This window comes from Pavona decussata, unplaced genomic scaffold, assembly GCF_977016875.1.
Source record: "Pavona decussata unplaced genomic scaffold, jaPavDecu1.1 SCAFFOLD_140, whole genome shotgun sequence".
Classification (NCBI taxonomy): Eukaryota; Metazoa; Cnidaria; class Anthozoa; order Scleractinia; family Agariciidae; genus Pavona; species Pavona decussata.
The window spans coordinates 228424-254860 of NW_028145553.1; the positions used below are offsets into that span (position 1 = coordinate 228424).

General features: G+C 39.6%; 2 protein-coding genes across 2 annotated transcripts; one reads left to right on the forward strand and one right to left on the reverse strand.

The window, feature by feature from the left end:
- The first annotated feature begins 1020 nt into the window (after positions 1 to 1020).
- On the forward strand, positions 1021 to 12124 carry LOC146466782 (uncharacterized). Its single transcript, XM_085126713.1, has 7 exons — positions 1021 to 1666; positions 4630 to 4908; positions 5297 to 6901; positions 8439 to 8726; positions 9737 to 9964; positions 10282 to 10449; positions 10892 to 12124. The coding sequence occupies exons 1-7, from the start codon at positions 1594 to 1596 to the stop codon at positions 11047 to 11049; spliced, it is 2799 nt and encodes a 932-aa protein (XP_084982839.1). The 5' UTR covers positions 1021 to 1593; the 3' UTR covers positions 11050 to 12124.
- A 2615-nt stretch (positions 12125 to 14739) lies between these two features.
- Positions 14740 to 26437, reverse strand: LOC146466783 (acyl-CoA dehydrogenase family member 11-like). Its single transcript, XM_085126675.1, has 15 exons — positions 26085 to 26437; positions 25577 to 25809; positions 24178 to 24277; positions 22788 to 22914; positions 21704 to 21846; positions 21277 to 21351; positions 20484 to 20558; positions 19325 to 19419; positions 18618 to 18717; positions 17982 to 18122; positions 17154 to 17246; positions 16788 to 16865; positions 16232 to 16424; positions 15119 to 15185; positions 14740 to 15003 (listed from the first exon to the last, which is right to left on the reverse strand). The coding sequence occupies exons 1-15, from the start codon at positions 26352 to 26354 to the stop codon at positions 14877 to 14879; spliced, it is 1917 nt and encodes a 638-aa protein (XP_084982801.1). The 5' UTR covers positions 26355 to 26437; the 3' UTR covers positions 14740 to 14876.

A 26437-nucleotide genomic window follows, 5' to 3' on the forward strand; every position in this document is an offset into this window, starting at 1 on the left:
TGCGCTTGAGCCCACGTTCCTGGCCGCATGCCAGTGACGTAGCGAATAAGTTATTCATCTCTGTCGTGCAGAGGGTGCGGAGAACTGTTGTCCGTACGAGTCAGCAGGTGAGGTGCATTTGGTCAGCGGTTAGTTTGTCTGTTTGTTTTTTTCACGGGCGTACACACGTCACATTTGTCGCGGAATCAAAAATTTACCTCGAAAAGTAAAAATTGTTGTTGTTTCTTTTAATTTTTATTTCTTCACGAACAGAACATTTCATTCGCAAAAAAGGCTTTCCAAAGGTAGACCTCTTAAGGCAGAGTCGCAAACACGAGAAAAAGTCCACTACCACAACTGATGCTGCATGCGACCAACGGGGAGGCATTTTACGGAAAGCGATATTTTCTTGTTCGTGTTGGCATACACCGCTCTCTCGAGCTTGGGCTGCCTGTGGCGATTTTGCAACCAGAGTAGTGGAAAATACAAATTGAAATTTTACAATTCTCCATTCGATATGTCTCACACTAAAATGATTCTAAATTCGCTTTGCTATCCCTCCTGAAGATACACCTCGAATCATCCATTTTGATTCCAAACATCGAGTCGGTCTATGTTTTCAAAACCTTTTAAAATGTGATTAAATTATCTGATTAAAATGACAATAGGCCATTTTCGAGTTGTTTTGAACCTTATTATGAAAGTAAGGCTTGGTGCATAGTTTTCATTATGAAAATGGTTTTTCATTCATAAGCAAAGAAAACTAATTTTCACATGAAAAGCTTTGAACTTTAGTAGCCTCGCTTTCGAAATGAGGTTCAAAGCAACTCGGAAATGGCCTATCACCTTTTCAATGTGTCTTAATTAGGAAACAGAATTTATTTACTTTTGACTTGTGGTTTATAAATTGTGGTACATGGCACTTTGTTTCTATTTATCAACGTTGCGGTTGGAATCGTTTAGAGCTACCATGATAATTACATTAAAATTAATATTAGGGATATCAAGTCCTTTACTAAGATACACTTTGACCAGCGGACAATACGCGATGAACTGACTTTTTGAAAAGCCTCTTTCTAATGAAGTCTAAAAAACCATTGATTGTACTGCGGATTGTGGTCTTATTATTGAGTCTTTCTTGCATTAAATCCCAAGTGTGACCACCTAATTTCGAAATCAGAGTTATTGAGAAGAACAACAGGTAGCGCTTGCCTTTCCCCAATTTTTCCTCAAGTGGAAACTTAGAAAGTATTAAATTACGGTGTTAAACAAGATTAATGAAGCGTGTTGCTACAAGACGTAAAATACGTCCAAGATTGTACGATTCGAGGCAATTTTTCATAGTCTTCAACCGAGAACGACAGGTTATATATATATATGGTTTGCTCATCCGTCAAAATCACGTCAGGTGAACCCAAACAGTCATGATTTCTCAGGTAAAACTAGCAGGTAGCAGGGACGCAAATCTTAACATTGAAAATCCCTCTCAAAAGGGCTTTTATCGACACAAGTGAGCCCAAGGAGACATGCTTACGCTTCTTGTAACGGCGAAAAATCGAGTGGATTAATCAAAGATTGAAGATTCAAAACGGTACAAGGTGGAATTTAAAGATAATGGCTTCGCCGATTGTTCATTTCTCCGTGTGGCTTACGCTTTTGTATCTCTTCACGGTGTCAGCTTTACCAGGTAAGAGGACGCCAGAACAAAAATTTAACGACACTCGAAATTTTGAGTCCTAGAAGATCACAAAATTGCGACCGCAACTCAGGCTTCCAAGCAGATATTCCGCAGTTAGGGCGTTTTCAAAGAAACGTTTTTCCCACGCCAGGAACTATTTCAATTCCTTTTGAATTAAGCAGCACAGAGAACAAGAAAAAGATCAACGATGATTCAATTGTTTTGCTTATAATTCGCGGTGGAACATCTCAGAACGAAAGATAAAAAGCAATTCGGGCGAGAATCCTCATGGGCAATACGAAGGAATACAACTGAAATATCCCACGTTTTCTCGACGGATCTGCTTACAGAGGTCGCATTTCAAAATTCCAGATCTGCCTTTCAATTCACCATTCATAAACACACGATTTTTTTTGTTTTACATTTCTTCAAACTTTATGATCCGTAAATTAAACACACGTAGAGAACCAAAACAATTATAATTAAGAAGAAAGGGAGGTTAAGTTTTAAGGGCGTTAAACAATAGCTCGGTCTGTACAGCCGGTGGTAATTCCCTCTACATGTTCGAATAAATGAGACTCTGTCCTCTTCTTTGTGGTAAAATGTTTATAACTTTCTTTTTTGTAAGATAAAATTCTTAGAGCTTTGCCGAGAAATAGGAGAAATCGTGTTATGCCAGTCACACATTAAAACATAATATAAACAAACTAAAACAAGAAATACAAACACGAATCAATATTTAATAAGTTTAAATGTTTGGTTGTCGTTTAGAATGTGCAATAACCTAGCATAATCGTGAATTGATATCGTTATTACAGAGCAAAAGTGGGCTGTAAGATTGAAACCTCGCCTAACAAGGCACGCACTTGGAAAATGATCCGAAAGTAAGGAGACTTTGCGCTTTCTGGTGACACCTTTCAGTATCTTCACGCCAAGGCTAAATATAAGTGTTACTTATAACAAAACATTGATGAATTAAACTGGCTTGTAAGTTACTGCAAACTGTAGTTTGAAGACTCAGCGATAGTCGGAAACAAGAGAAACGTCAGAAAATTAAAATTACTGAGAACTTAGGGTCAGTTTCTACGTTTTTCCGGTCAGGAGACACCAAACGTGTGAACCTTTCTAATTAATTTGCCATGAGATCAACCATCCAGTTCGAATTGGAGGATATAACTTCCCGACAAACCACCTGGCCGGGTCCGGTTGTTCGAAAGTTGATTAACGTTAATCCCCGACCGTGTAATAATTAACAGAGGTTTTCATGTCACTTGTTTTGAGCAGCTGCTTTTAAGCTTATTGTAAAGCAAAGTCTAAATCAAAACCGAAGGGAAAAAATCTCCTGGAAAAATGCTTATTGACTAGCAATTAAACTCGAATCAAACTTCACGTTAACCCAGGATTTGCTTACCCGGGCTTTGAACAACTGGGTCCTGAAGGACACGGGGCGCGCGGGGGTGGCAATTTGGTTGGGCAATTTTATTTAGGTCAACATTTCAACTAGTACCACAAGGGGTCCCACTAGTCTTCATCAGGGCCAGAGTAAACATAAATAGTTAATAGTTAACTATTGTACATGACATAGCGTATACTGAACGTTCATAAGATACATGTAGGTGAAGAAGTTAAATAGACTAGAAATGATTCATGAGTAACGTTCATTTCGTCGGTTAAGGCCGTCTGGCGAAGTATCGTAGTCGACAGAAACCAAGAGCGAGCCGTCTGTCCGACTAAGCATAACCCAGGGATCGATCTGTTCAAACTAGAATACCAACACTATTCACCGACACTGAGGTGAATAATTGTTTTAGTATATACCACACAAGCTGAACAACTGGTGAACCAAAAAATTAGTTTATTTCTGACAATATACCGGCAAATGGTATGAAATTTTAAAATCTCGCGCGCCACGCGGTAAGCGATTTCTTATTAATTGTAGAAAGTTCCGTCTCGCTTTCTTGCAGACAAACAAAACTTTTGGAGACGCTTGTTCAGGTTCTACAGTGTCATTTCTTCAATTTTTTCTGTGAGATTCGTCTTGTTGTTGAAACCACGCTGAAAAATATTAGATGTTTCATTGTTTTCATTGTAATTTTAGTGCTCGGCAGTTTCGTAAACAAGGGATTGTATTTTCATTTTTCGCCTTACAATATGAGGTTGAAAAGATTAAATAACTTACCATTTAATGTCGTCCACCAAACTTTGTTGTCATTTATGTATCTTTTATAGCAGCCGCCTCGCTTATCGAAATAATTTCCTCTCAAGTCAGTTAAGTAACCGTGGCGAAACGGGAAGCCATCTTGTTTCTCTTCGGCTGCTCGGAGGTGAATAGTACTTGGCTAATCACCTTCGAACTAGCCAATCTTCGCCCACGAAAAGTACTATTCACTTGTGTGGTATATACTACCATCATTTATTTGCTCTCTGAAGCTAATGACAATTTTGCAAATAGTAAAAAGAAGTAAATTGACATTTTAATTGCAATAATGTATTATTAGAGCCTGAGGGCATTCAGTACAAAATAGTTTTTATATTTGGCTGGTTGGTTTCTCGCTCGAGCTCCCAGGACAGTGTATCGAAAGCTATAGTGCCGTTGCGTAGCCGATTTCGAGCCCGTGCGTGTGAGTCAGCGGCATATCGTATTTTACTCAAAAACAAGATGGCGGCCTCTGCTACTCGATCTAAGCGAGAACGTGTTTCATACGATATTTTCCATAATTTATGTTCTACCGATATATGATTTCCTGAGTTTACAAGTTTGCCTAATAGTTGGTGACTGACTGAGTGATAAAATTGTTCATCGAAAACTTGATGTTTTTGTGTTACTGCTATCAATAGATTATCTTCCTCATCTTCCCTACTTCTTTTCTTCATCATCGCCATTCGGCTTGGCATTGCAATGGCATCCTAAGGAGAAATTTCAACTAACCATCACAACATTACCACTAACCATCCGGTTTCAACTATTTTAGCCAGCAGAAACTTCACAGTCATTAAATTGATCCCACCTTCAACTCAGCAAAATAATACCGGGAGCAGCCCGGTGCCTCAGGAGAATGGTAAAGGTGTCATGGCGGACCAAAGGTCTGCCTTCCTTGGCGACAAGGCGGACGCGTTCCGTTTTCATAGGCCTGGATTCGAACACGTGCCCGGAAGTGTATCATTAGAATCTGCTGTGCATCCGGGTCTTTATCTTCGGTACAAGAATTACAAGTTTCATTTGGAAAAGATGAAGCCCACGGGAGTATTCGGTAAGCCTTAATAGAAAATTGGACCGCCACGCGAGCATGTGCGAACACTAACAATACACAAAAGTAGCAAAAAAAGGGGGTTTTTAAAATGCAAATTGGAGGAGCTGAAGACATCTGGATTGTTAAGAAACGTTTTTGTAGGTTGGTCTAAAGATATACCAGTTTGGAAATGTTTCAGTTCAAACAATTGCACAAGACGTTTTCCAACAGAAAAGGATATCTTGCAACTAACACAATTAATGGTATTACCAAAGGCTGATGGCGAAACACTGCCGTATCAGAAGATAATCTCGCACTACCGTTGCTTTGCACTTGTGTGAAAGTTATGTCGAACAAGACGACCTATTAAAAGTAACACAATACATTTGTTTTTGTTTTTGTTTTTCAGAGAAGGATGCAACCTTCATTGAAAGGAAGACTCAAACCAAAGGAGCAGAAGCATACGAGCTGTTTAATCATCCAGGCTGGTTTATGTGTCACGACACAAAAAGTGCGTTTGGCCTTGTGGCGAAGAAACTCGAAATCGGGAGCAACGATTTTCTCGTGGGGTGCTTGTACATGTCAGTGGCAGTAACAAACAGCCCAACAAAGAAGATTACAACCGATGAAAACGGTACTGTGAGGACCAACATTCATAACATTACGGGCATTATTTCAAACGACGTTTCTCCGGAAAATCTGGCAAAAGCAGATAATTTTAACAGTGGTAGTAAAAGTAAAGTCGTTATCAATAACGATCAGCAAAGTGTCGGCAAAAGCAACGCGACAGTTAGTAAACTGCAACAGCCTAAGCTGTTATCAAATTCGACCTCTGTTAAAAACACTGGTGCAGCTAAACCCATGGATATAGCTTCGGGTAATAACATAGTTGCAAATTCCACAAAGCCTGACGTGAAAAACGCAAATGACGCGCACGTCACGAACGTCACGCAAAACACGCTGAAGCCAAATATCGATTTACTAAACAAGACGAATATCCTGGCTTCCCATAAAGCGACAAGTCTGACGCGGAACAACAACAAAACACTGAAGGACCATGCCACAGTAACTTTACAAAATCAGTTCGAGGCATCGGGTAATGCAAATAAAGGAAACCAAAAGGGGTTGTCAAAACAGAAGAGCCCTTATTCTGAGTCTGCAGATGAGGGATCAGCGGCGCTTCACATTCAAAACGCTTTACAGGGCGCCTTCATGACAGCTAAGCATGCGCAACAAACACAAACGGGACTCGCGAACGGAAAGAACCTAAAATTAGCAAAAGGAATCAATGTCGCGGAAGGAACACCAAATCAGTTACACAAGGGAAGCAGCCCCGCGCTGCAACAAAATCAGAATGGACTACATTTACCTATTGGACCGAACAAAGCGGCAAATCAGAATGGACCAAGCCAATTTAATCTGCATTTTGAATTTCCAATCGGTCAAACTCAAGGCAACAACTTTCACCAAACAGTTAACGGCCTTCCTGGGCCAGCGCAGTTAGCACTTCCAGGACAGCTCGCCGAGATTACAGCAAAAGCCTTAGGATTAATAAAAAGCGGAGTTAATAACCAACAAAATCATCAAATGGGATTACAGTTCACAAAAGGAGTTGGTTTGCCTTTACAACAACAACAACAACAACAGCAAAAACAGCAACAGTTTCACCGTCCTGTAAATTACCTCAAACAACAAATGCGCCCGCAAGCAAGCTTTCGTGCTCCTAATTTCTTAACTGCTCCTGAGCGTGTCACTCCAGTAAGACCGCTGGCAAACTCGTTTGCTATGAAAGGTCAACGTCCACAGTTCGCGTATAAGCAAGCTCCACTGGTTAACAGCGGTTACAACTATCACTACCCCTTTAAAAGCTGGAGAGGAATGGCATCAGTTGGTAAACAGAGTTTAGTGGGAAACAGCGCTTTGTTTCACGGCATTACGCCAACCAAACCTTTCATTGAGAAAACCAGCGCTAAGCTGGAGGATGACATGTCGAGCAAGATACCAGATAAAAACGGTAGGTACGAAGAGGAGATGAGAAAAAGAGTGAATGTTAAACTACCTTCTTATACTTTATACTGGGGAATTCCACGGGAATATTAAAGAGAACATCTACTCCGACAACAAATTGACGGTAAATTGTTGGAAATGTGTCTAAATTCTCTAAATTTTAGTTTAAAAAGTAGAAGTGTCATTCAAGTGTGCTAAAAATGAGAAATGATTACCGCCTATTTTCGATTTTAAATTTCTTGGCACCGCCATTTTGGATTTCATGACGTCATACGGTTGCTGCTATTGTTAGTAAGCAGAAGTTCTTTTGTTTAAAACAATTGAGCAACCGTATTACGTCATGAAATCCAAGATGGCGGCGCCCGGAAAATTAAAACGAAAAATAGGCGATAATCAAATTCTGTTTGTCCGACACAAAAATATTATTTCTATCTTTTCCACCGAAATTTGAAATTAGATTGTATTTTCAACAATTTAACATTAACTTATTACAAGAGTGGAGGCTTCCTTTAAATCACAGTACTTCAAATGACGTTCTCTTTGTTCCCAGGTTGTTGTTTGGCCTTTCTAAAGGAACATATTTCAAAGCTACCTAAGCCTTATCTGTTCGGATTCTCTAAATGAAATATAAGTTGCAGAAAGTTTTAGGAAGTGGACTCACATTCTACAGATTTCCGAGATGGCTTGGCTTTCCGAAAATTCGTTTTTTCGCACTTTACAGCGGTTACCAATAACACGCGACCTAACGCCTTCAAAAGACTCCGATAAAGTTGCGTTTTGGTGGACGTCAATCAAAGAAAAAGCCGTTGAAATTAATTTAAATTCTGAAAACATTTCAAGGCAACAGAACGAAGAAATTGACGGTTTTATCCGCTGACGGATGGTAAACTTTATGAAAGCTGATTTCCAAGACAGACTATCTAAAAAATGCGCATTGTTTAGACGAAGCCGTATTCTTTTTATGAAAGATTCGAAATCGCCACACCTGACAATTAAATCAGCGATGCCTGCAAGTGAGCAAATTATCACGTGCAGTGAAAATCGAAATTTTTAAAACATTTTATTTGCGCTTGATCTGGATGAAGAATCAATTTAAATAAAGTTTACCTTCTCTTAGTGAGGTAAAATTCTTAGTTTCTTGCAGGGTTACCTTGGAATCTTGTCAGAATTCAAAATAATTTCAACGGCTTTTCTTTGATTGACGTCCAGCAAAACGCAACTTTATCCGACTCTTTTGAATGCCGTAGGTCGCGTGTTATTGGTAACCGCTGTAAGCATTTTATTTGCCTCTCCAAAAACAAAGAAATTAGTTTTCCTCTGTTTCGAAAGTTTGATGCGACATTCGCTAAAGAAAACTCTAGTTTTTGTGAATTCCGGAGATGGCTAATGCCTTCGGAATGTAAGGCAGAAGTGGACCTCTGGGAAGAGGTACAAAACCACGAGGCTGACCTCTTCAAAAAAGAAAAGAAAGTAAAATGATTAGATAGTCTATCGCAGAATTGTCATTCCATTTAGTTTAATATTTCAGCATTTTCCCTTTCCAGATAAGTGCATCAGCCTGAAGTTTATCAACAAGATCCGCAAGCCTGTCAAACTGGTTTCCAGCATGAAACTTGGCGGGTATCTCATCACCGCTGAGACGTTCAAACTTAAGACCATCTTCAAACATCCACGAAAGCACCACCACGTGATATTCTACGCGCGTGACGCAGACGATATTGACAACGAAGTGTTACTCAACAATAATAACGCAATCGCCGTTACGCCGGGAAGTTGTGACTTGCCGTTTAGGAGTCTGTTACTGTCGCACCACGGACAGATTTCAAACGATGGTAGGTAATGACGGAAACGTACCCCCCCCTCCCCCCACCATTCCCCTCCACCTCTCCCCTCTGGGAGCGTTTCGAAACTTCCCATAGCCCGCTCTACACAGGGGAAGTTTAGCAACTGCATAACCTCAACTTTCTCTCTTTCAAATTCCCAGTAGGCAGCCAGACATCGATTCTCGAAGGCGGAATCGTGACCTTAATATCGAACACTCTAATTTTCTTTACTACTACGTCATTTTCCGCGTAAGGGCCTTACACACAAACATGACAGCAAATTACAATGCAGGATCCCATATTACTCCGTAGTTTCTCGGTTTGACGGGTTTACCGTTAAACTTTCTTGCTAACTTACAGGTAAACTGAGGTGGAATGATGAATTCTTCATCGTGCAGTTTTACTAATAATACTGCTGGACACTGTACTTAGTACTCCCACGTATCCCATTGTGGTCGGCGCACTAAAAGAGCACTTGTGCGCTCAAATGTGGAGAGGACGATGAAACGTTGGTTACGAATTCCTTCATTATCATGACCGGTTTTAAACATGTCGTTGGCACTGGCAAACCGCCAAACACACAACAAAGAAATGTCTAAATTTATGTTTTGCTATCACAACCAGTTATTGCCTCCGACGTTTCCCGATTTGTTTGTAACTAGCAGTCAAGTACATCGTTATGACACTAGAACAGCAAGTAGTTATCGCCCACATGCCTGTCGTACTAATCTTAAACAGTTTAGGTCCTCTTCCATGCATATATCACTGGTTCATCTAGCTTTCCTACCTCTCAAGAAACGAATGTACAATTTTCTATTGAAAGAATTCTGATCTGTTCATGCCACACATACGAACGCAGCACTATTTTGTATTTATTGTGTTTTCGAGGTGACTTCGTTTTATAAGCCCGATGCTTTCTTGAGACCTCCTCGCCATATCTTTATTGAACATTAATGTGTTTTATGGCAAGTAAATGAATTCCGACCAAAGACAGACAAGAAAGCTATTTATCCTCGCAGAAATTGAACGTCGTCGCAAAGAAGACGAATACGAGACCTCCATGGAAGCAGCCAAAAAGGCTGTCGTCGGCAAGGGAGACGAGAACTTTTCACAGTGGACCGCTTTTGGACCTTGTGGGGCCACATGTGGACGGAGCTTACAGACAAGGACACGCTCGTGTAAACCAGGGAGGGTCTGCAAGGAACCGGCTGTTGAGAGCAGGAATTGTATACAAACACCTTGCCCCGGTGAGATTCAGTTTTAACTCAAACGTTAAGAAATTTACATAGGGCCTCCCATATTTCACGGAAGGTGTTCCAATTACCGTAAGTGTACTATGCAAAAAGGAATATTTTGAATTTTCAGTCTATAAAAAGAGGATTTTGACCTCTCAGATAACCAGGAGCAAAACTTGTGTATCGCTTTGTGGCTAACGCCAATTTCGCCGCACTGAGATTAAGGAGAGTGTACACGTTCCATACATCGGTAAAATTATCCTGGTGATAAAATTTCGTTAAAGTTGGCGAGCCATTTTTTTCTTTACTGAATGTGTTCTTAATTTCAGTGGCAACTTGTGTCAGGACTTACAGTGGAAAGTGCTGTGCCCTTCCTTTCGTCTTCCGCAGTGCTGCAGTAAACCGTTGTCTGATTGATCCGAAAACTAATCGTTCCTGGTGTGCAACCACGCCCAACTTTGACAAAGAGAAGCGATGGGCATACTGCCAGCCATCAGGTGAGAAGGCTTACATGTGACCATCACGTGCAAAAATAGGGGACCTTTGTACCAGGCACGTGACTCCAAGGAACTAAGAGATAAAAAAAAGGGCTTGAGTAGAGATACTTTTTGGAATCGAGGGTCGGTAACAAAAATGCAGCTAGGATGGTTTAAAGGACAAACCATTTTGTTTAGCTCTTAGTTTAGGAAAGGAAAACTCCCTTCAGGCTAACGATAACCCGACAAAATAATAATTTCCTACCGTGGAGAAACGGTAAAGAGCTAAAGGATAAACTATAATGTGAGAGACATGGTTAATAAAGATACCAAAACGATGAACTTCTTCACACAAAAAAACTTAAGATAAATTATTTTTCAAGAGCCACAAACCTTTAATATAACTGGTTTCCTTGCTTATATTTATTTATAATAATTATGATTTTTGTTGTTGTTATTTCAGGTCCACATACCGAGAAAATCGTTCCAGTCATCCGAAGCTATCTTCCAGGTTCCCCCCGCCAGCTTCAGCCGCTTTCACGACCATGCTCAGTGGCCTGTGCAAGAATATGCATGAGCTGGTGTCCACAGCACTGCTGCATGGGGCCCAGGCATCGGTAAAAATCCTCATCAGTAACTATACGGGGAAAACACGCGAATGACTGTTCGTCTAAGGATTCTTCTTTGTTTTTTCTTGCATTACGAAGTTCGAGCCTGACATTTGCCGAAAAGAAAACCCTATACCTTTTAATACTGGAAATTTCGAAGGTTACTAAGGTGATTCAAGGCTCTGAAGAGATTTGGTTGCGTTTGATTTCAACACACCAAATCTAATCGCGATTGCCTCGGGCGTTTTTCCGCGCTTGCCACCGCGTGCACGTTTTTGTGTCGAGTTTTGATTGGCTCATTACATTGGCATTGTCGTGGCAACCGTATTTTGCCAGGAGACCACTACTCAATGGGCACCCTGCTAGCAGAGCGTTCCTTTTTGTTTTTAGCATGTACGAAGGTGTTCGCGTCTTTGGTATTTCGCGTCGTTCGCCTGTTTAGCCTCTGTTAGCAGGGTACCCAATGGGCTTCTGATTATGCAGATTATAAAGCGCACCTTAGCGCTCTACAGAGAAATGAAACAAAACAAATTGGAAACCTTCCACTCCAGGATTATTGCCCAGTGCAACTAGCTAATTAAAATCAAAATAGATTTATTGAGGTCGAAAACGGGAAACAAAATTTGAAATGAGTGCTATGAGCGCTTTCTCGAGGAAACAAGGAGAGAATGGTTTTCCCGATATCGATACGATAAGATTTCGATTATTGACAATTTATCGCGTGATCGATATTGTGTCGTGATCAACAAAGTATGTTGTGACGTCATCGTTCAATGCAAAGGATAAATTCTCGACAACGATTGGAGCTGATAATCGTATCGTTTTCGGCTTATCCTTAAAATACCGCAACTTTTGTTTTGCATTTAGGAAACCGCTTTATCATCATATATTCACTGAAACATAGGTTAAATGCTTCTGGATTTCATAAATTGGGGTTGTAGTCTTTCTTAAATCATGTGCACATCGTATATGGTTTTAGCACTGTATGTAGAGAAAACCTTGATGTGTTTTTTAGAATACTTTTCATGTTCAAGGAATGTTCTTAGCAGACGTATTTTGTATAACTAGATTAAAAGAAAATTTTTGGAGGTTTGTGTTGCAGAGGGGGACGGGGAAGGGAAGAAGGGAGGGAAGGGAAGGAATACAATACACGGCCAGAGCACATTTGATCGGGGAGGGGTGGGGTGGGGATTTGACAAGCTCCGACTTACCTGTAACAGATTTTGAAAACTAATCCTTTCCCCGCTTGCTGCTTTACACTAATAGGTGAAGAACTGCCACTTTTCGCATTTGTATGCAAACTTTTCCCGTTATGCAGTTTCAATTCAATGGGGTGGCGCAGTGGTGAGCGCATTCGCCTGGCTCGGGTTCGATTCCCGGACTCGGCGTCATATGTGGGTTGAGTTTGTTGTTGGTTCTCGTCCTTGCTCGGAGAGGTTTTTCTCCGGGTACTCCAGTTTTCCCCTCCCCTCAAAAATCAACATTTCCAAATTCCAATTCGATCCGGAATCTGGGGGCCACAGGTTTGTTAGTTGCAATAGACTGTTAAGCGTCACCCTCGTCAAACGAAGTTGATTTATTTATTCATGATTCGGTGCGCTCACGGGATGAAGTCCTATATTATTGTTTCTAAAGCCTGGATTTCACTGTTGACACAAGCACAATAAAAACTTTCTGTGGAAAGTAGAAACAAACACAAGCGCAGAAACAAGAAAGTACACGAAATATTTATCAGCATATGTATTGATCGAATTATCCATCTTAACGGGATTTGAACCCATGACCTCTGCGATGCCGGTGCAGTGCTCTACCAACTGAGCTATCAAGCCAACTGGGAGCTGGTCATTTGTGAATTCGTAGTGTACTTATTATAAGCTTGTAGAAAATGAAACAGCAGCACTCGGTTAGCTCGATAGCTCAATTGGAAGAACTCTAATAAAAAGCGACAAAGCTACAAAACAACTTACCAATATTTCAAGGTTGTCATTAATTTGATTGGGCCGGACGGCATACCGTCTTCTTCACCTCCACGATCCAGGAAATGAATATCCTCCTCTATCACTCTGTGGTTCTCCTAAACGTCTTCAAAAAGTCCATTCATGGAATAATTTCACGCCAATTGTCTTCTGTAAAGCAATCATTTCTTCCATCACGCAATCTTTTCACCCATCATGTAATCTCTCTTCCCATCACGCAATCGTTCCTCTCCACAAGACAAACAAAAACAAAACGCATGCAACGGCTACTCGTCATATGCTTCTTCAAAGGTTTACCAAAACGGAAATGGAACTTTCCATCGTATTCGATTTTCGTTGACTGCAGTAAAAACAAGTCGTCTGCAACAACCCCCTCTCGGACAGAAACGATTATTTCCAAGTAATCGTTTCCACTTCTCTACCGACGCAGTACCACAAATTCTTAAGAAACTAGCCCCCTTTGCTGTCCGGACAGAGTCTCAAAATTTTGTCTCTTCGTTCACTGGTCAGCGGAAGGGATATACACTTCATGTATGGGCCGCGTACTGGGCCGAGTTTACAGTAAGCGAGTCCTACCCCACTCCTATAACCCCTCTCATTAAAGAAGAGCGACTACCACAGGAATGGCCCGTTACTTTTTCCTTTAACAATGTTTTCTTGCACAACGCAACACCTTACCTTCACTCCACAAAACCTTAACGTCTGGAAAAAGTAAAGACTTGAAGGACATTAACTGCTACGTTTTACAGTCAGTCTACCAAAATATTTTATTCATATTGTATAATGAAATACAAAGTTTCACAATTGGCAAACGGAACCTTACTCTTATCTATTCTAACAATACGACTTCTTAATTTGCAATATGCACAGAAGATAAGGTGTTTTTACTGCACCTCAAGACAGTCCCTTCTCGGCACAAAAGGTTTTGAAGTCCGATTTCCCACTGTAACATATTTGCGATACCAATTTGGTGGCCCCACGCTTGCCTTTTCAGATGTCTTAACACAGTAAGGTTTTCCAACTAGAGTAATAAAATACTATAGAATAAATTTCTCGAACATTCTCTTAAGAAAATCATTCCTTTGTTGGCAAATGCTCTATTACAGGCATTTTTCTCTGTAAAAATTCAAATATTAAGATACTTCAACTCTTCCTTCTGAAGAGCGAGTATGGTGGATCTCTTTTTTTGGTTCGAGGTTTAAGTAACTTGACTAAAATTGAATAAAATCTTACCGCAACTTCTATTTCAGAGGAAGTTCTTAATAGAGACTTAAAGGCTGGTCGTACAAGAGCAGGTTTTCCTGTACAAGTCCGCATTTGACCACGTTTCCTTGCATGTAAGACAAAATTGTCAAGTTTTTTTCCTTAACAAGTACCCTTCATCAAAAACTGTCGTTCCAGTTTTTAAACAACTTCACCGAAAAAGTACACAAACCAGTTATGTTTTGTCAAAACACTTGCCACGGAAAACTTGCTCGTGCGGAACCATCCTAGCCGAAGGTTACTAAGGTGCGAAATTTTGAAGCCTACCCTCCCCTCCATAGCCGTTCCATAAAAGGAAAACAACACGTGCCAGCACTTGGTTGAGAACGGCGAGTCAAAACAGTGAGTTTTGTACTTGAGTCTGGATTAAATCAGTGAAACTACAACGCAAAGTGTTATTTGTTCGGTGTACCGTTTATAGTTTGGTTCACTAAAATTCAAACAAATCACAGCAGATCACTAAGGTGAATAACCTCACTCAAATGGTGAGTCATTTTGGCGGCAGAGTAGCTTTTATTCGTATTTACATTGGGTGAGAAAGCACAGTCCCATTCCAATATAAACGATTATGGCTGCATCGCAGATTTCACAGGCCAACCAATCACTGCGTTGTTGTAAACTCGGGATGTCCTTCCATTACTAGTGCCAGGTCATCAGCTGAGCTTTTGACGTCATATGCATTGTGTTTGAGTTGAGTAAGGACTGGGGTCAAGTCCTGCTGACACCACCTAAACGGTCATAAAACGCTTCTTTTACCTCTTTGCAAACATTTTACCGGGCTCTACAAAACTCTGACTACGAAAAGGAACAAAATCTCTTATTTGTAGTGTACTATCACCCTACCTCTTCGCAGCTTGAATGTCCTGTTCACTTCCTTCTTCCCACGAGGCATGCTCTATGAGCAACGATGCTGACAAAAAAGCCGAACAAAACATGTGTTCAGAATGACTTACATAATATTGACTTACTTCTCGAGAAAAGTAACATCTGCAGCGCGTTCTTTAGGGACTAGAGGAATATCTTGGGATAAACAAGGGTAGAATTGTGTTATAATGTATTAATAAAATACTTTTGGGAGAGCTGGGATGGCGAAGTGGTGAGAGCACTCGCCTCCCACCAGTTTAGCCTGGGTTTGATTCCGGAGCTTGGGCTGAGTTGGTTGTTGGTTCGAGTCCTTGCTCAGAACAGGTTTTCCTCCGAGTAAACCGGTTTCCGTTTAACGCAAAAACCAACATCTCCCAATTCCAATTACATCTGGATAGTGTGCCAGGGCCCAGTTGTTCAAAGCCCGATTAAGCTAATCCTGGGTTAACGTGAACTTTGATTCGAGTATATTTACTAATCCGTAAGGATGCGTCCAAAAGATTTTTGTCCCTTAGTTCTGTCTTAGACTTTCCTTTACCATTAGCGTAAAATGAGCCTTTAAAATCGTCTTGAATGAGCGAGATGAAAACCTCGGTTAACTTTTAATCGTGGATTAGCGTTCATCGGCTTTCGAACAAGCCGGCCCTGGTCTCCAATTGGCACTCCGTGTTAGACAATGTTAAAACTTATGGATAACAATGATTTATGTCAGAAATGTTCGCTTGGACTATAGCTGGCATTTTATTTTAATCATTTTGAGCTTGACAAAGGTGTCATGACGACTCCGAAACGTTGATCGATGTTATCGTTAATTTGTACTTGCTTTATGATTTGTTTACATTTTTAATAGCCAGAACAGTGACAAAAACTATGTTTCCCTACCTTTTCCCACAAAACACCAAAGGAAATGAGAAAATAATCACACAGGCATACTCCAAAAGCAGCAAGTTTAGCCGACACAGCTGACCAGGGACAAAAAAGATCCTTTCCAAACCCATAAGCAATAAGACACTTTCTTGATGTACAACTAAAAATTATCACTAAAACAATGTTAAAGAAAGGAAACTTAAGCTTATAAAGTAGATGTTATACCTGCGTAAATCCTTGCCAAGCTAAACGCCAGATCACGTGCAGGCAACGAGTCCGAAAAAAGTTCGTAGTTTTTTGGAGACAGTAGAGTGTCAATGGAAGTCTGAACTTGTTCGCACGAACTCTTCAAGGTGGGATGGAGCGACGAAACCTTTGACAACTTTTCTGATACACTAGCGTGGAACGCCTTCAAGACCTGAGTACGAACAACAAAATCATTGATGAGACGCAACGAAACTGAGCGTCAAAGCAAAGTAACTTTGCGGCCATTCACGTGCACAAGTTGCAAGCATGCACGTGTCGCAGGTGGTAACGCGGGAAAAGAAGCCCGCGGCAAGCGCGGTAAAAGTCAAGTGAAAACGCGGGAAAAGTTGCATAACCGGTTGCAAGAGCGGGAAAATATAGAAAAACCGCGGCAGTTGGGTTACCGGCTGTAATATAAGTTGTAATAGCAGAAAAAGTGGGATAACAAGTGCCAGGCGAAGGAAACGACCTAAAGTGTAACTGGTGTAAGATTTTGAACAGATTGCAGAGCACAGTAAACGTAAACGAACTTTACCTGTCCTTCACTTTTGAAAACGGACCTCAGTACATCTAATGACAAAACATTGGTAGTTCCTTCCCAGATGGGCAAAACCTAAAAAATAATATAAAGTGGACACTGAAAAATTAGGTAAGACTAAAAATTAATACCAACGACATAAGCTTCACTAGGCAGTATCCGGCTCAAATCTCTTTTTGTTAGAATCCTAGACAACAAGTTTCAGTAGCTTCTATTTGAAAGCTCACAGTTGAGGATTTTATCCTCCTAGCACAGGAAAGTACTGCTCGGTAGCTTCCATTTGAAAGGCCAAACTTAAGAATTTCATCTTCAGTCTCAAAAATAGCATCACGATATATGAAATGGATAATTTTCATACGGCACCTGTGCATCTCTCATTAATCCTGGTAGACCTGTGTCCTCTATGTATCCCTGACCACCAAAACTCTCCAATCCTTCCGAGGTTACCTGCATGCACTGTAAAGAACCACAGATGCGTTCAGTTGTTTAGTAAACTTCTAAAACTTCCTTCCAACTCCTAAAATACGATGTGTAGATCATGGTGTAATATATATTGATGAAATACGTTCGAATACCTTTTATTAGGAAATTCAAATTCTGTTAATAGACGCAAATCGACTTTTAGTAGTTAATCATTTAACAATGACTTTGAGGCCAGCAATGACTGATGCAAGTTCAATAGTTCGTCTCTGGTTTCGACGCGTGAATTCTCATCCAATGCGAGTTTTCTAGGATACTGTGGTCTAAGCAACGGGAAAATGGACGGATAAATCATTTTGACACGGGAGACTCGTCCTTCATCGAATTTACATCTGCTAAGTCTCTGGTCTTGAAACAAGTTTTCCCTAATCCTGCATCTACTTGATGAGGCAAGAAGCAGGGTAGTTTGTTGACTGATTGCTAAAAACTACGTGACGTTGGAACTTTCCCTAAGCCTTCTCTTAATAGTTATGTGTTTTCATCGACCGTAACATTCTCTGAAGCTCCGTCCAATCGGCAATTATTTTTCTTTTCAGTTCGCTTAATTGCCAAATAAAACGATTGAAAACGCTTCGAACAGTGAGCTTTTCAAATCGATTATCCGTGAGATTTTTTGGTTTTACGACGGTCAATTGAAAACCGCTGTAAGATTCCACCAAAAAGATGTAACGCCACAAATAATGTGGAACTGGGCGACGTTTGTCTTCTTACCTGCTTAGCAGTGTACAGTTTGGCGATTGGTGTGAGAAGTCTCAAGACTTGAAGATCGACTTCCGAAGCCTCGTTACACTCCTGCTTACCAAGCAGACGGCCAACTTCCATGGTAAGAAGAAACGCAGCACGAGTTTCTATCTAAAAATGAAAGTAAAAATCTTCTACATGCCTTTTTTTGTTTCCTTGTTTGTTTGTTTGTTTGTTTGATTGATTTTTATACAGATTCCCGATGGCTTAATTACTTAAGAGTTGTCAGGAATGCCAAGAAACAAATCGAAAAAAATAAAATAATGATGAATTAATGAAACTCCAAAACAGTACCTTTTCCCTTGAATTAAAAAAGGGAGACGCGAATCTCCGTAAGCACGAATTCGCGAGGTGTCGCAAGGCGGGGATTTTCACCTACGAGCCCTAACTTCATTTTCAGACTAACTCTTTAAAGACCGCTTGTTATTACGACTTACAACGTAAAAATTTTGACCGATTTGCAGTCTAAAGATACATAATCTGATAAGGAAAACTCCTTCCCGTCTGTAATTCCATACATGTATGGTATAAATAGCCGTAATTCAAAAATATTTTAAATGAATCGTGGAGCCGCTTGAAATATGCTTTATGCCGTTACTTACATACCTCCATTCTAGCCAGTGTTTGCATGTGAAGCGGGTGATCCACTAGCAATTTTCCAAACACTGATCTTCTTACACAATAATCCTGAGCCAGGCTCATAATCCTAAAATTAAGGACAAAAACTACATTAAGAATGAGAATTATATATTATTCAGTAATGACACAGGCCAACTCGGAAAAAAGAAATTCCGAGTGCTCCTATCAGGAGTCGAACCTTAGACCTTCCGATTACTAGTTCGGATGCTCTACCACTGAGCTACAGGAGACTCGTGGGAACTAAGGCCATTAAACTAGGTTCATGGGACAAACATCCTGCATACTGCTAGGATTAGGCTCGATGACCAGCCGCTGTTCGGGAAAATGAGGATCACAGACCGGACCCGGGAGACGGCGGAAATCGAGCCTATGCTAGGATTGGAATGTCAACGAGTGGCATATGCGCAAAATTTCCGAGTATGCCCGTGTCATTACTGAATAATACATCATTCTCATTTGCTCACCAGGCTTACATAATACATCACATTTCCTTTCATTGTGCATTTAGAATGATTACTGAACGAAAAAGGCATGGAAATAATTTACATTACCAACAAACTTTAGCCTTTGCTGCCTCTTGGGTGCTGATTTAGAGTGCGATCTTTCTACGTCGACCGCAGTAATATCTGAAACATGTTTCTTGGCTACTTTTCTTGTAATCAAAATATTCTTACCTTCTCATAGCTCCCGTGGCACTGATGCTGTTGTGAAAACGTGTTATTGTTAACATGTCTGATATACAAGAGACCCCACGTCCTTCTTCTGACACCTGAAAACACATCCCACGAAAACAATTCTAGAGAAATTGAAGACTGTCTTATGCGACTTTTTGCCATGAAATCGAAATTGCTCCAGATAAGCTCTATTTTGAAAGAACTACTGGCTGAGACTATGTAAGAGACTATTTAATTTTTTAGCAAAATGCTGAATCTAAACAATTAGCTTTTTACTTTTCTTTAAGGACGGCGCTTACTTTTGTTACTGCGCATGCGTTCTGCGCATCTCGAGATACTCGGGTTTCCGATGGGTAGTGCCTACTAATGCAGGGATATTTTTGCGCGGTTTAAAACTATGCGGAGAAAGCAGAACTTAGCAAGTGCTCTTGGTATCCAAAAAGAAAACTGGGAGTAACCACGTATTTTTCAGAGATACTAAAGCTTCAATTTAGAAAAAAAGCGCCATACATTACTTTGTATTTTACTGCTTTTTAGAATAATTGTTGCTTAATTATCTCTACCAAGTGCCCCGCTATCCCCAATTTTCTTTCTGGATTGAAATCAGTAGCCCATACAAAGATCTGCTTTTCTCGCATACTGATAAACAGTGGAAAATACTTCTGTATTAGGAGGCACCATCCTTTAAGCGCATGCGACCTACACAAAATTGGACCTGACACAGTTTCGTCACAGTTTCGTATACAAAAGAAATCTGCTAAGCGTCAGTTTCAATTTTGTTTAGGTCGCATGCACTTTAAAGAAAAGTAATAAGCTAATTTTTGATTAATTAGAACTTTGCTCAAACACTTCACGACTATTGTGTGCCCAGTCTTTCAAATGCCCTGGGCTTTCATACACTGGAACCCCATTAACAGGAACAACCACAGGCTTCCACAAGTTGGAAAAGTTGGCAATAATAATGAACATACCAGATCAAAAGGGTTTTCTAAGGACAGAATTATTGCATGGGGTTTTGAACATTTGGACTAAAGAAGTTGCTACAACGACGATGTAGTTTAACAGGGTGGTAAAAGAGATTAGGTTTTCACCGTTCAAGTAAACAGAGTGATTGTTTAAATGTTAAAAGCAAAGATTTTAATTTAGTTTCTCTTCTTACTTTATGAGCCAGTGATCCATGCAGAAGAAGTTCAGCCGTTGGGAGCTGTCTTGTTCCCAGTTTATTCTTTAACCTCTGCAAAAAACAAGATGAATTGTTAAACGTTCTATCTGAATTGAATAAATTGAAATTTGATTGATTAGTTTTTATATTAATTATCTTATTGCATCCTTCTAAAGTTTTAGTTAGTGTTTTAAGTAGTTACGTAAAAGTGCTAACAGTTTTTAGGAGAATTGGCACTATATGAATAAAGATTATTATTATTATTATTATTATTATTATTATTATCATTATTATTATTATTATTATTATTATTGATATCATCATCATCATTATCATCACTATTAATTGTTGACAAAACAATAACTCTAAAATTGTAACCTGGCTGTTGATGCCATTAAAGTCTGTTTAAACCGTTTCAACATTTGACCAACATTCCTTCAACAAAAGGTGAACGGATATTGCACAAATGCTGGACAAACATTGAACAGTGTTCAAACAGGCCTCAATGCCATTCAACATTTTGGAGAGCAAAGGAAATGTTGAATCCCTGTTGAATGAAAGTTTTATCCAATTTAAATTATATTCATCTCGCTTTCAACAAGCTTTCAACATTTTTTAAACTTTCAACAATGTTGAACGACTTGTTCAAATACCCCTGATATGTATAAAGGTCCGTTTAAATGGTTTCAACATTTGGTTCAACATGCGTTCAACACAGATGTTGAACGCATGTTGTACCAAATGTTGAAACCATTTAAATGGACCTTTATACATATTTCAAAGTACTAACCTGCACTTCAATGTTGTTTAGCATTCCATCCTCATTTCTTGTCTGCAAGTAAAACATGGTAAGGCCCTTGGTGCCCTGGGATAACAAATAGAGAATAATAGGGTACATTAATGATTAACCTTCATCTCACTCACAACCCTCGCCCTAGTATTGTTCTTTTTCACCTAATTAAGGACGGCACCTCCTTTTGCTAGTTTCTTGAATTTCTACCAAAAAGCCAGAACCTAATGTCATTATGTCAAATTCACAAATGCCTTAGGTCACAAAAGTAACAAAGAACCACATTTCTTACACAATAAAGTTGTGTGCTAAATTAAAGCCAGTTTAGAGAAATTTTGATTTGAAGTACACATTGTCAGGTGAATCCCCTTTCTGTTGAGCCCTCTACGATTGTCACAGATAATTCCCTTTTGATTAAGTTACGTACAGGGATAGTAGAACCATCTGAGTTCTGCACTCTAGCCAAAGTGAGAGTCATGTCTGCATCAGTAGCTGAACTGAACCACTTGTACCCATGCAGTCTGTAGCTACCATCCTCCTGTGGGATGGCTACTGTTTCTGTACCATTTGCTAGAAGAAGTAAGAAAAAGTGATATTTTTGCCATAAAACTCCAAAGGCCAAGACTAGTTCAATTTTGTCAACTTAAATATGAGGTTTATATGATGAGCTTTCACCTACACTCGATTGCAAAAACATTGACACCTAAAAAGCATAAACCGTGAACGATGAGACCCAATGGGTTTGTGGGTAGTGGTTTAAACAATAACCTCATTTCCAAAATAAATAATTTACCATTCTCATTCTTTGCAATAAAAAATACAGTGCTGACTTAATTCTTCCGAATATGAATAATTTTCTACCAAATATTGCTTAAGCTCATTGCCTGTTTTGAACTTAGGCAAATCGCGAATTGTATATCACTCAAATTGGCCGTTGCTGACCAACTTGGACACTTAATGGAAAGCGTGGACAGTTTCCATCGTTCACCACGTGCAACTAATTTTGGTTATCAACCGTCGCACGAGAATAGAATATTATGCAAATAAATTTAGTACACTTATACCCATAAAGCCATTGGGTCTCATCGTTCACGGTTTATGCTTTTTAGCTGTCAACGTTTTTGCAATTGAGTGAATACATAAACAAAACTCTATCAATAATGGAAATTGACAAGGCATTACTTCTGGTTTGAGTGTTTTATTTTTAAATGTCAGTGAGGGCTTTCAACAAAGCAGGCAAGAAGACTTCTTGCATGCTTTGTTGAAATATACTTTGGGTTAATAGAGGCATCTTTAAAAGGTAATAACTCAAAGGGGATTATTTTGTAAAATTTTCACAAAAATTTGGATTTGCATTAGATTACAATAATTATTTTCATCAACAAAAATCCCTAAACATTTCACTGTTATTGGCTAATTTGCATGTAATCAATAAGAAGAAGAGGAAGACAGGGAGGAAGCAAGACCCCTGTCTCCCTCCTGTCTCTCTGTTTCCTTAACAAAGCACTCACCAACATCTGAGCCTCCTTTCCTTTCAGTCATCCATTGACCTGATGTCCAGAATGTGTTTGGATTCCTGCTGATCAGATGGTGAAAAGCATCCTGTAATACACTGAGCTGCTCTGTTAAACCAGAAACCTTAAGGTGAAAATAATAAATAGTTATATAAAATATATTAAATATAACTAAATACACTGGACCAATGGTAGCGAAAGCTAATCGAAGTGGGCAGAGTAAGACATTATTAAGAAGAAGATGTACAAAAAAACACATTATAATGAAGAGTTGTATGCAGTTGCTGTGTTGCTTAAACATATATAGGACACCCAGAACCTGGTTGTTCAAAGAGAAGATAATTCTATTAAGTGGATAAATGCTACCCAATGGATAAAATGTACTTGGCTGCCAGCTAATACATTTCATCTGCTGGATAGTGACCTATCTGCTGGATGAAGTTATCCACTCTTTGAACAACTAGGGCCAGGTGTATAAAATTGGGCACTGGTGACATAATGCTAAGGCGTTCAATTTCACCTCACCTAATAATAATAATAATAATAATAATAATAACTACTTATATAGCGCTTATCCAGTTCTGTTCTAAGCGCTTTACAAAGTAAAAATCATATTTGTTTAAAATAATTCGAAAAAAGATGAGTCTTAAGTTTACGTTTAAAAACATTTAAATTGTCGCAATTACGGATGTCGATAGGTAGTTTGTTCCAGAGTTCTGGGGCCGAAACAGCGAAAGCTCTGGAGCCATACGACTTTAGATTATGGTTCACATGACATAGGCGAAATGCGTCAGACGACGATCGGAGCGTTCTTGAAGTTGTATAGCGGCGTATCAGGTCTTGTATGTAGATGGGGGACTGTTGGTGAAGAGCTTTGTGGGTGAGCAGAATTATTTTGAATTTGATTCGCTCGGAAACTGGAAGCCAGTGGAGTTCAAATAAAATAGGGGTTATGTGGTCATACTTGCGAGAGCCTGTGATCAGTCGAGCCGCGGCATTCTGTACTGACTGAAGCTTTTTAATGACATATTTTGGAACATTGTATAAGAGAGAGTTACAGTGATCCAACTTGGAGGTTATAAAAGCATGGACTAGAGTCTCAGTGGTTGTAGTGGATAGCAATTTTCTTATACGAGAGATGTTTCGAAGATGATAGAAGGCAGATTTACAAACAGAATTAACATGAGGGAGCATCGACATAGTACTATCAAAAACGACACCAATGTTTCTGGAACATAGAGTCGGCTGAATTGTATCAGATCCAAAACGAAGTGGAGGTATATACCTTATTTTCTATGGAAAAAAGCATAACCTAGGGATGATTTTGACCAAACAATGCACTGAAAGCTTGTGTAGAAAAAAAAAACTAGGTATTACAGTTAAGTACCTCAATAGTCCTGGCTGCTCCATCAGTCATCGCTAAAGGACAAGAGTACAGACCAGACGAAGGAGAAAACATTAACATTTTTGTTGCTTGATATATACGACTGAGAAGAAATAATAAAACATGTTACACAGTTAGAAGATAAGCCTTAAGAAGGTAATGTTGCACACTACTCAGCTGCCACACTTGTGCAAACCAATCTGTAATATTGTCGACAGAACGATTTTTTTTTACAAAAGTTGCATATTTTTCTGACAATGTATCGAACTCATTGATTGCCAATACATGGACTGTATGTAGCAGCATGAATCTTTAATCTGTCACTATCTTGTTCCCACCTTTGGTACCATTTGACATGCTTTAAAAATTAACAGGCTCCTTACTAAATGTTTCTGTCTTGAAGTGTAACCATGAGCGCAGCACTTTCATGTTGAAATTTTATGCTACCACGTCGAGTCACTGTAATTCAATAAGCTCATATTTTCAAGTGACATGGGGTGGAGATACTACAGTGTGACCAGTCAAACAAAGCTACATGTACTAACGCCTAGTTTATACATCGCGCTAAAGTCGGATTTAATTCAGACGAATTTAGTTCCATTAAATTCATTGTTCTGTTGACCTAAATCGTGGCATGGTCTTATGCATCGAAATCAATACGGTCGAATTTAATTCACTTCCCAAATGAAGCGTCTCTGGTCGCCACGGATCGCTGCGGGCTTGTTAAAATAAGTTTGAAATACATTTAAAAATACATACATTTCATTCAATGCAACTCCAGTGCGACATTTAAACTGAAGACAAATTTAATTTACCAGACAAATTTAATTCATTTTAGACGTCATGCTATCGTCAAATTTAATTGCTAATGGGACTTTGAATTAAATTCGTCTGAATTAAATTAGACTGTAGCGTGACATATAAACTGGGCCTTAGAGTTATTTTTACTGTTTATTCAATAGACTGTGTGAGGTGGTTCTGCATGTAATTTTTGTGTCTATCGATGAAATCCTTAAGTGTGACTTGTGATCATTCAAATGACCACTGTCCCAAAGCTATTTCCTACATGGTGCTCCTTACTTAACAATATTTTGCAAAATTCAGGATTTTTAGGTAGTGAAGAAACTACTCATCAACAAGAGGCTACGGCTAAACTTAAACTGTACCATTGGATTTGAAGCTATAGTCCTCCCAAGGTAGCAAAGAAAGAAAGAAATATTTCACCCCTACCCCCAAGAGAGCTTGTTCGCAGGCTAATACAAAGACTTTTCACTGACTCATAGAGCTTGGGGAACCTGTGAAGCTTGCGGAACCTGTGGAAATCACGACATGATAAAGAATTCAAACACTGGCCACTTCTCGACTTGTGGCCTTGTGGTACACGTAATCAGAGGAAATGTACCTCCACTGTCCATATTTCCTTTCAAATGCAATGGATATTAGACCTTCCTCAGCTGACACATCATGTAACTGTCTCCACCCCTCACAGGTCTGAATATTGTCCACTCTCCGCCCCCATGCATCAAAATGTTCTAGCTTTGGTGGCTGTTGTTCACATTGTCTTCCCATGGAGTTTATATCAGTGGCAACTCTGTGTCCAAAGTTTTCCAAATCAGGTCTGATTTCTTGGAAAACCTGTTGTGTACCAAGAAAGAGATCAACATCCAGACGTACTCTTGATAGGTAATTTGTTTACACGCCTCTAAACAGATTACATCCAAACATTAACATCTTTCACCTCATGAATAATATTCCTTTAAATAATCAAAGAATTTCAAAACTTATACATACTTTGCTGTGGTACTTTTTTGTTTTTAAGAGAGCTTTATCTTGGCATCTGATATAGTGATATAGGCCATGACCTCAGCAATGCAATTTAGAAGAGAAAATATGAACTTACGATTCCTTACCTCAGAGGGAAGAATTCGTTTCAGGTAAGACTGCAACAGTAAATCGCCGTTGAACTGATTCCTGAGCCTGGGTGCTTCTTGGAAGAAAGATCCTCTCCTAGAGGCAGCGAACACAGTTTCGACTGATCCTTGACTGTCGCTTTTTGAACTGTTCCCAATATTCTCATGGCTTTGGTGATCAAGCGTCCCTTGCAAGCTACTAACTGTACTTTTCCTCGATACAAGACTTTGGAAGAATAATCTTCTAGTGAATAAAACTCCCCTGAACATCTTGATGTACACCAGATTATGAGGCGACCATCAAGACCTTTATTTGCAATTCTCGTTTGCCGCCATGTTGTTTTCATTCGCTC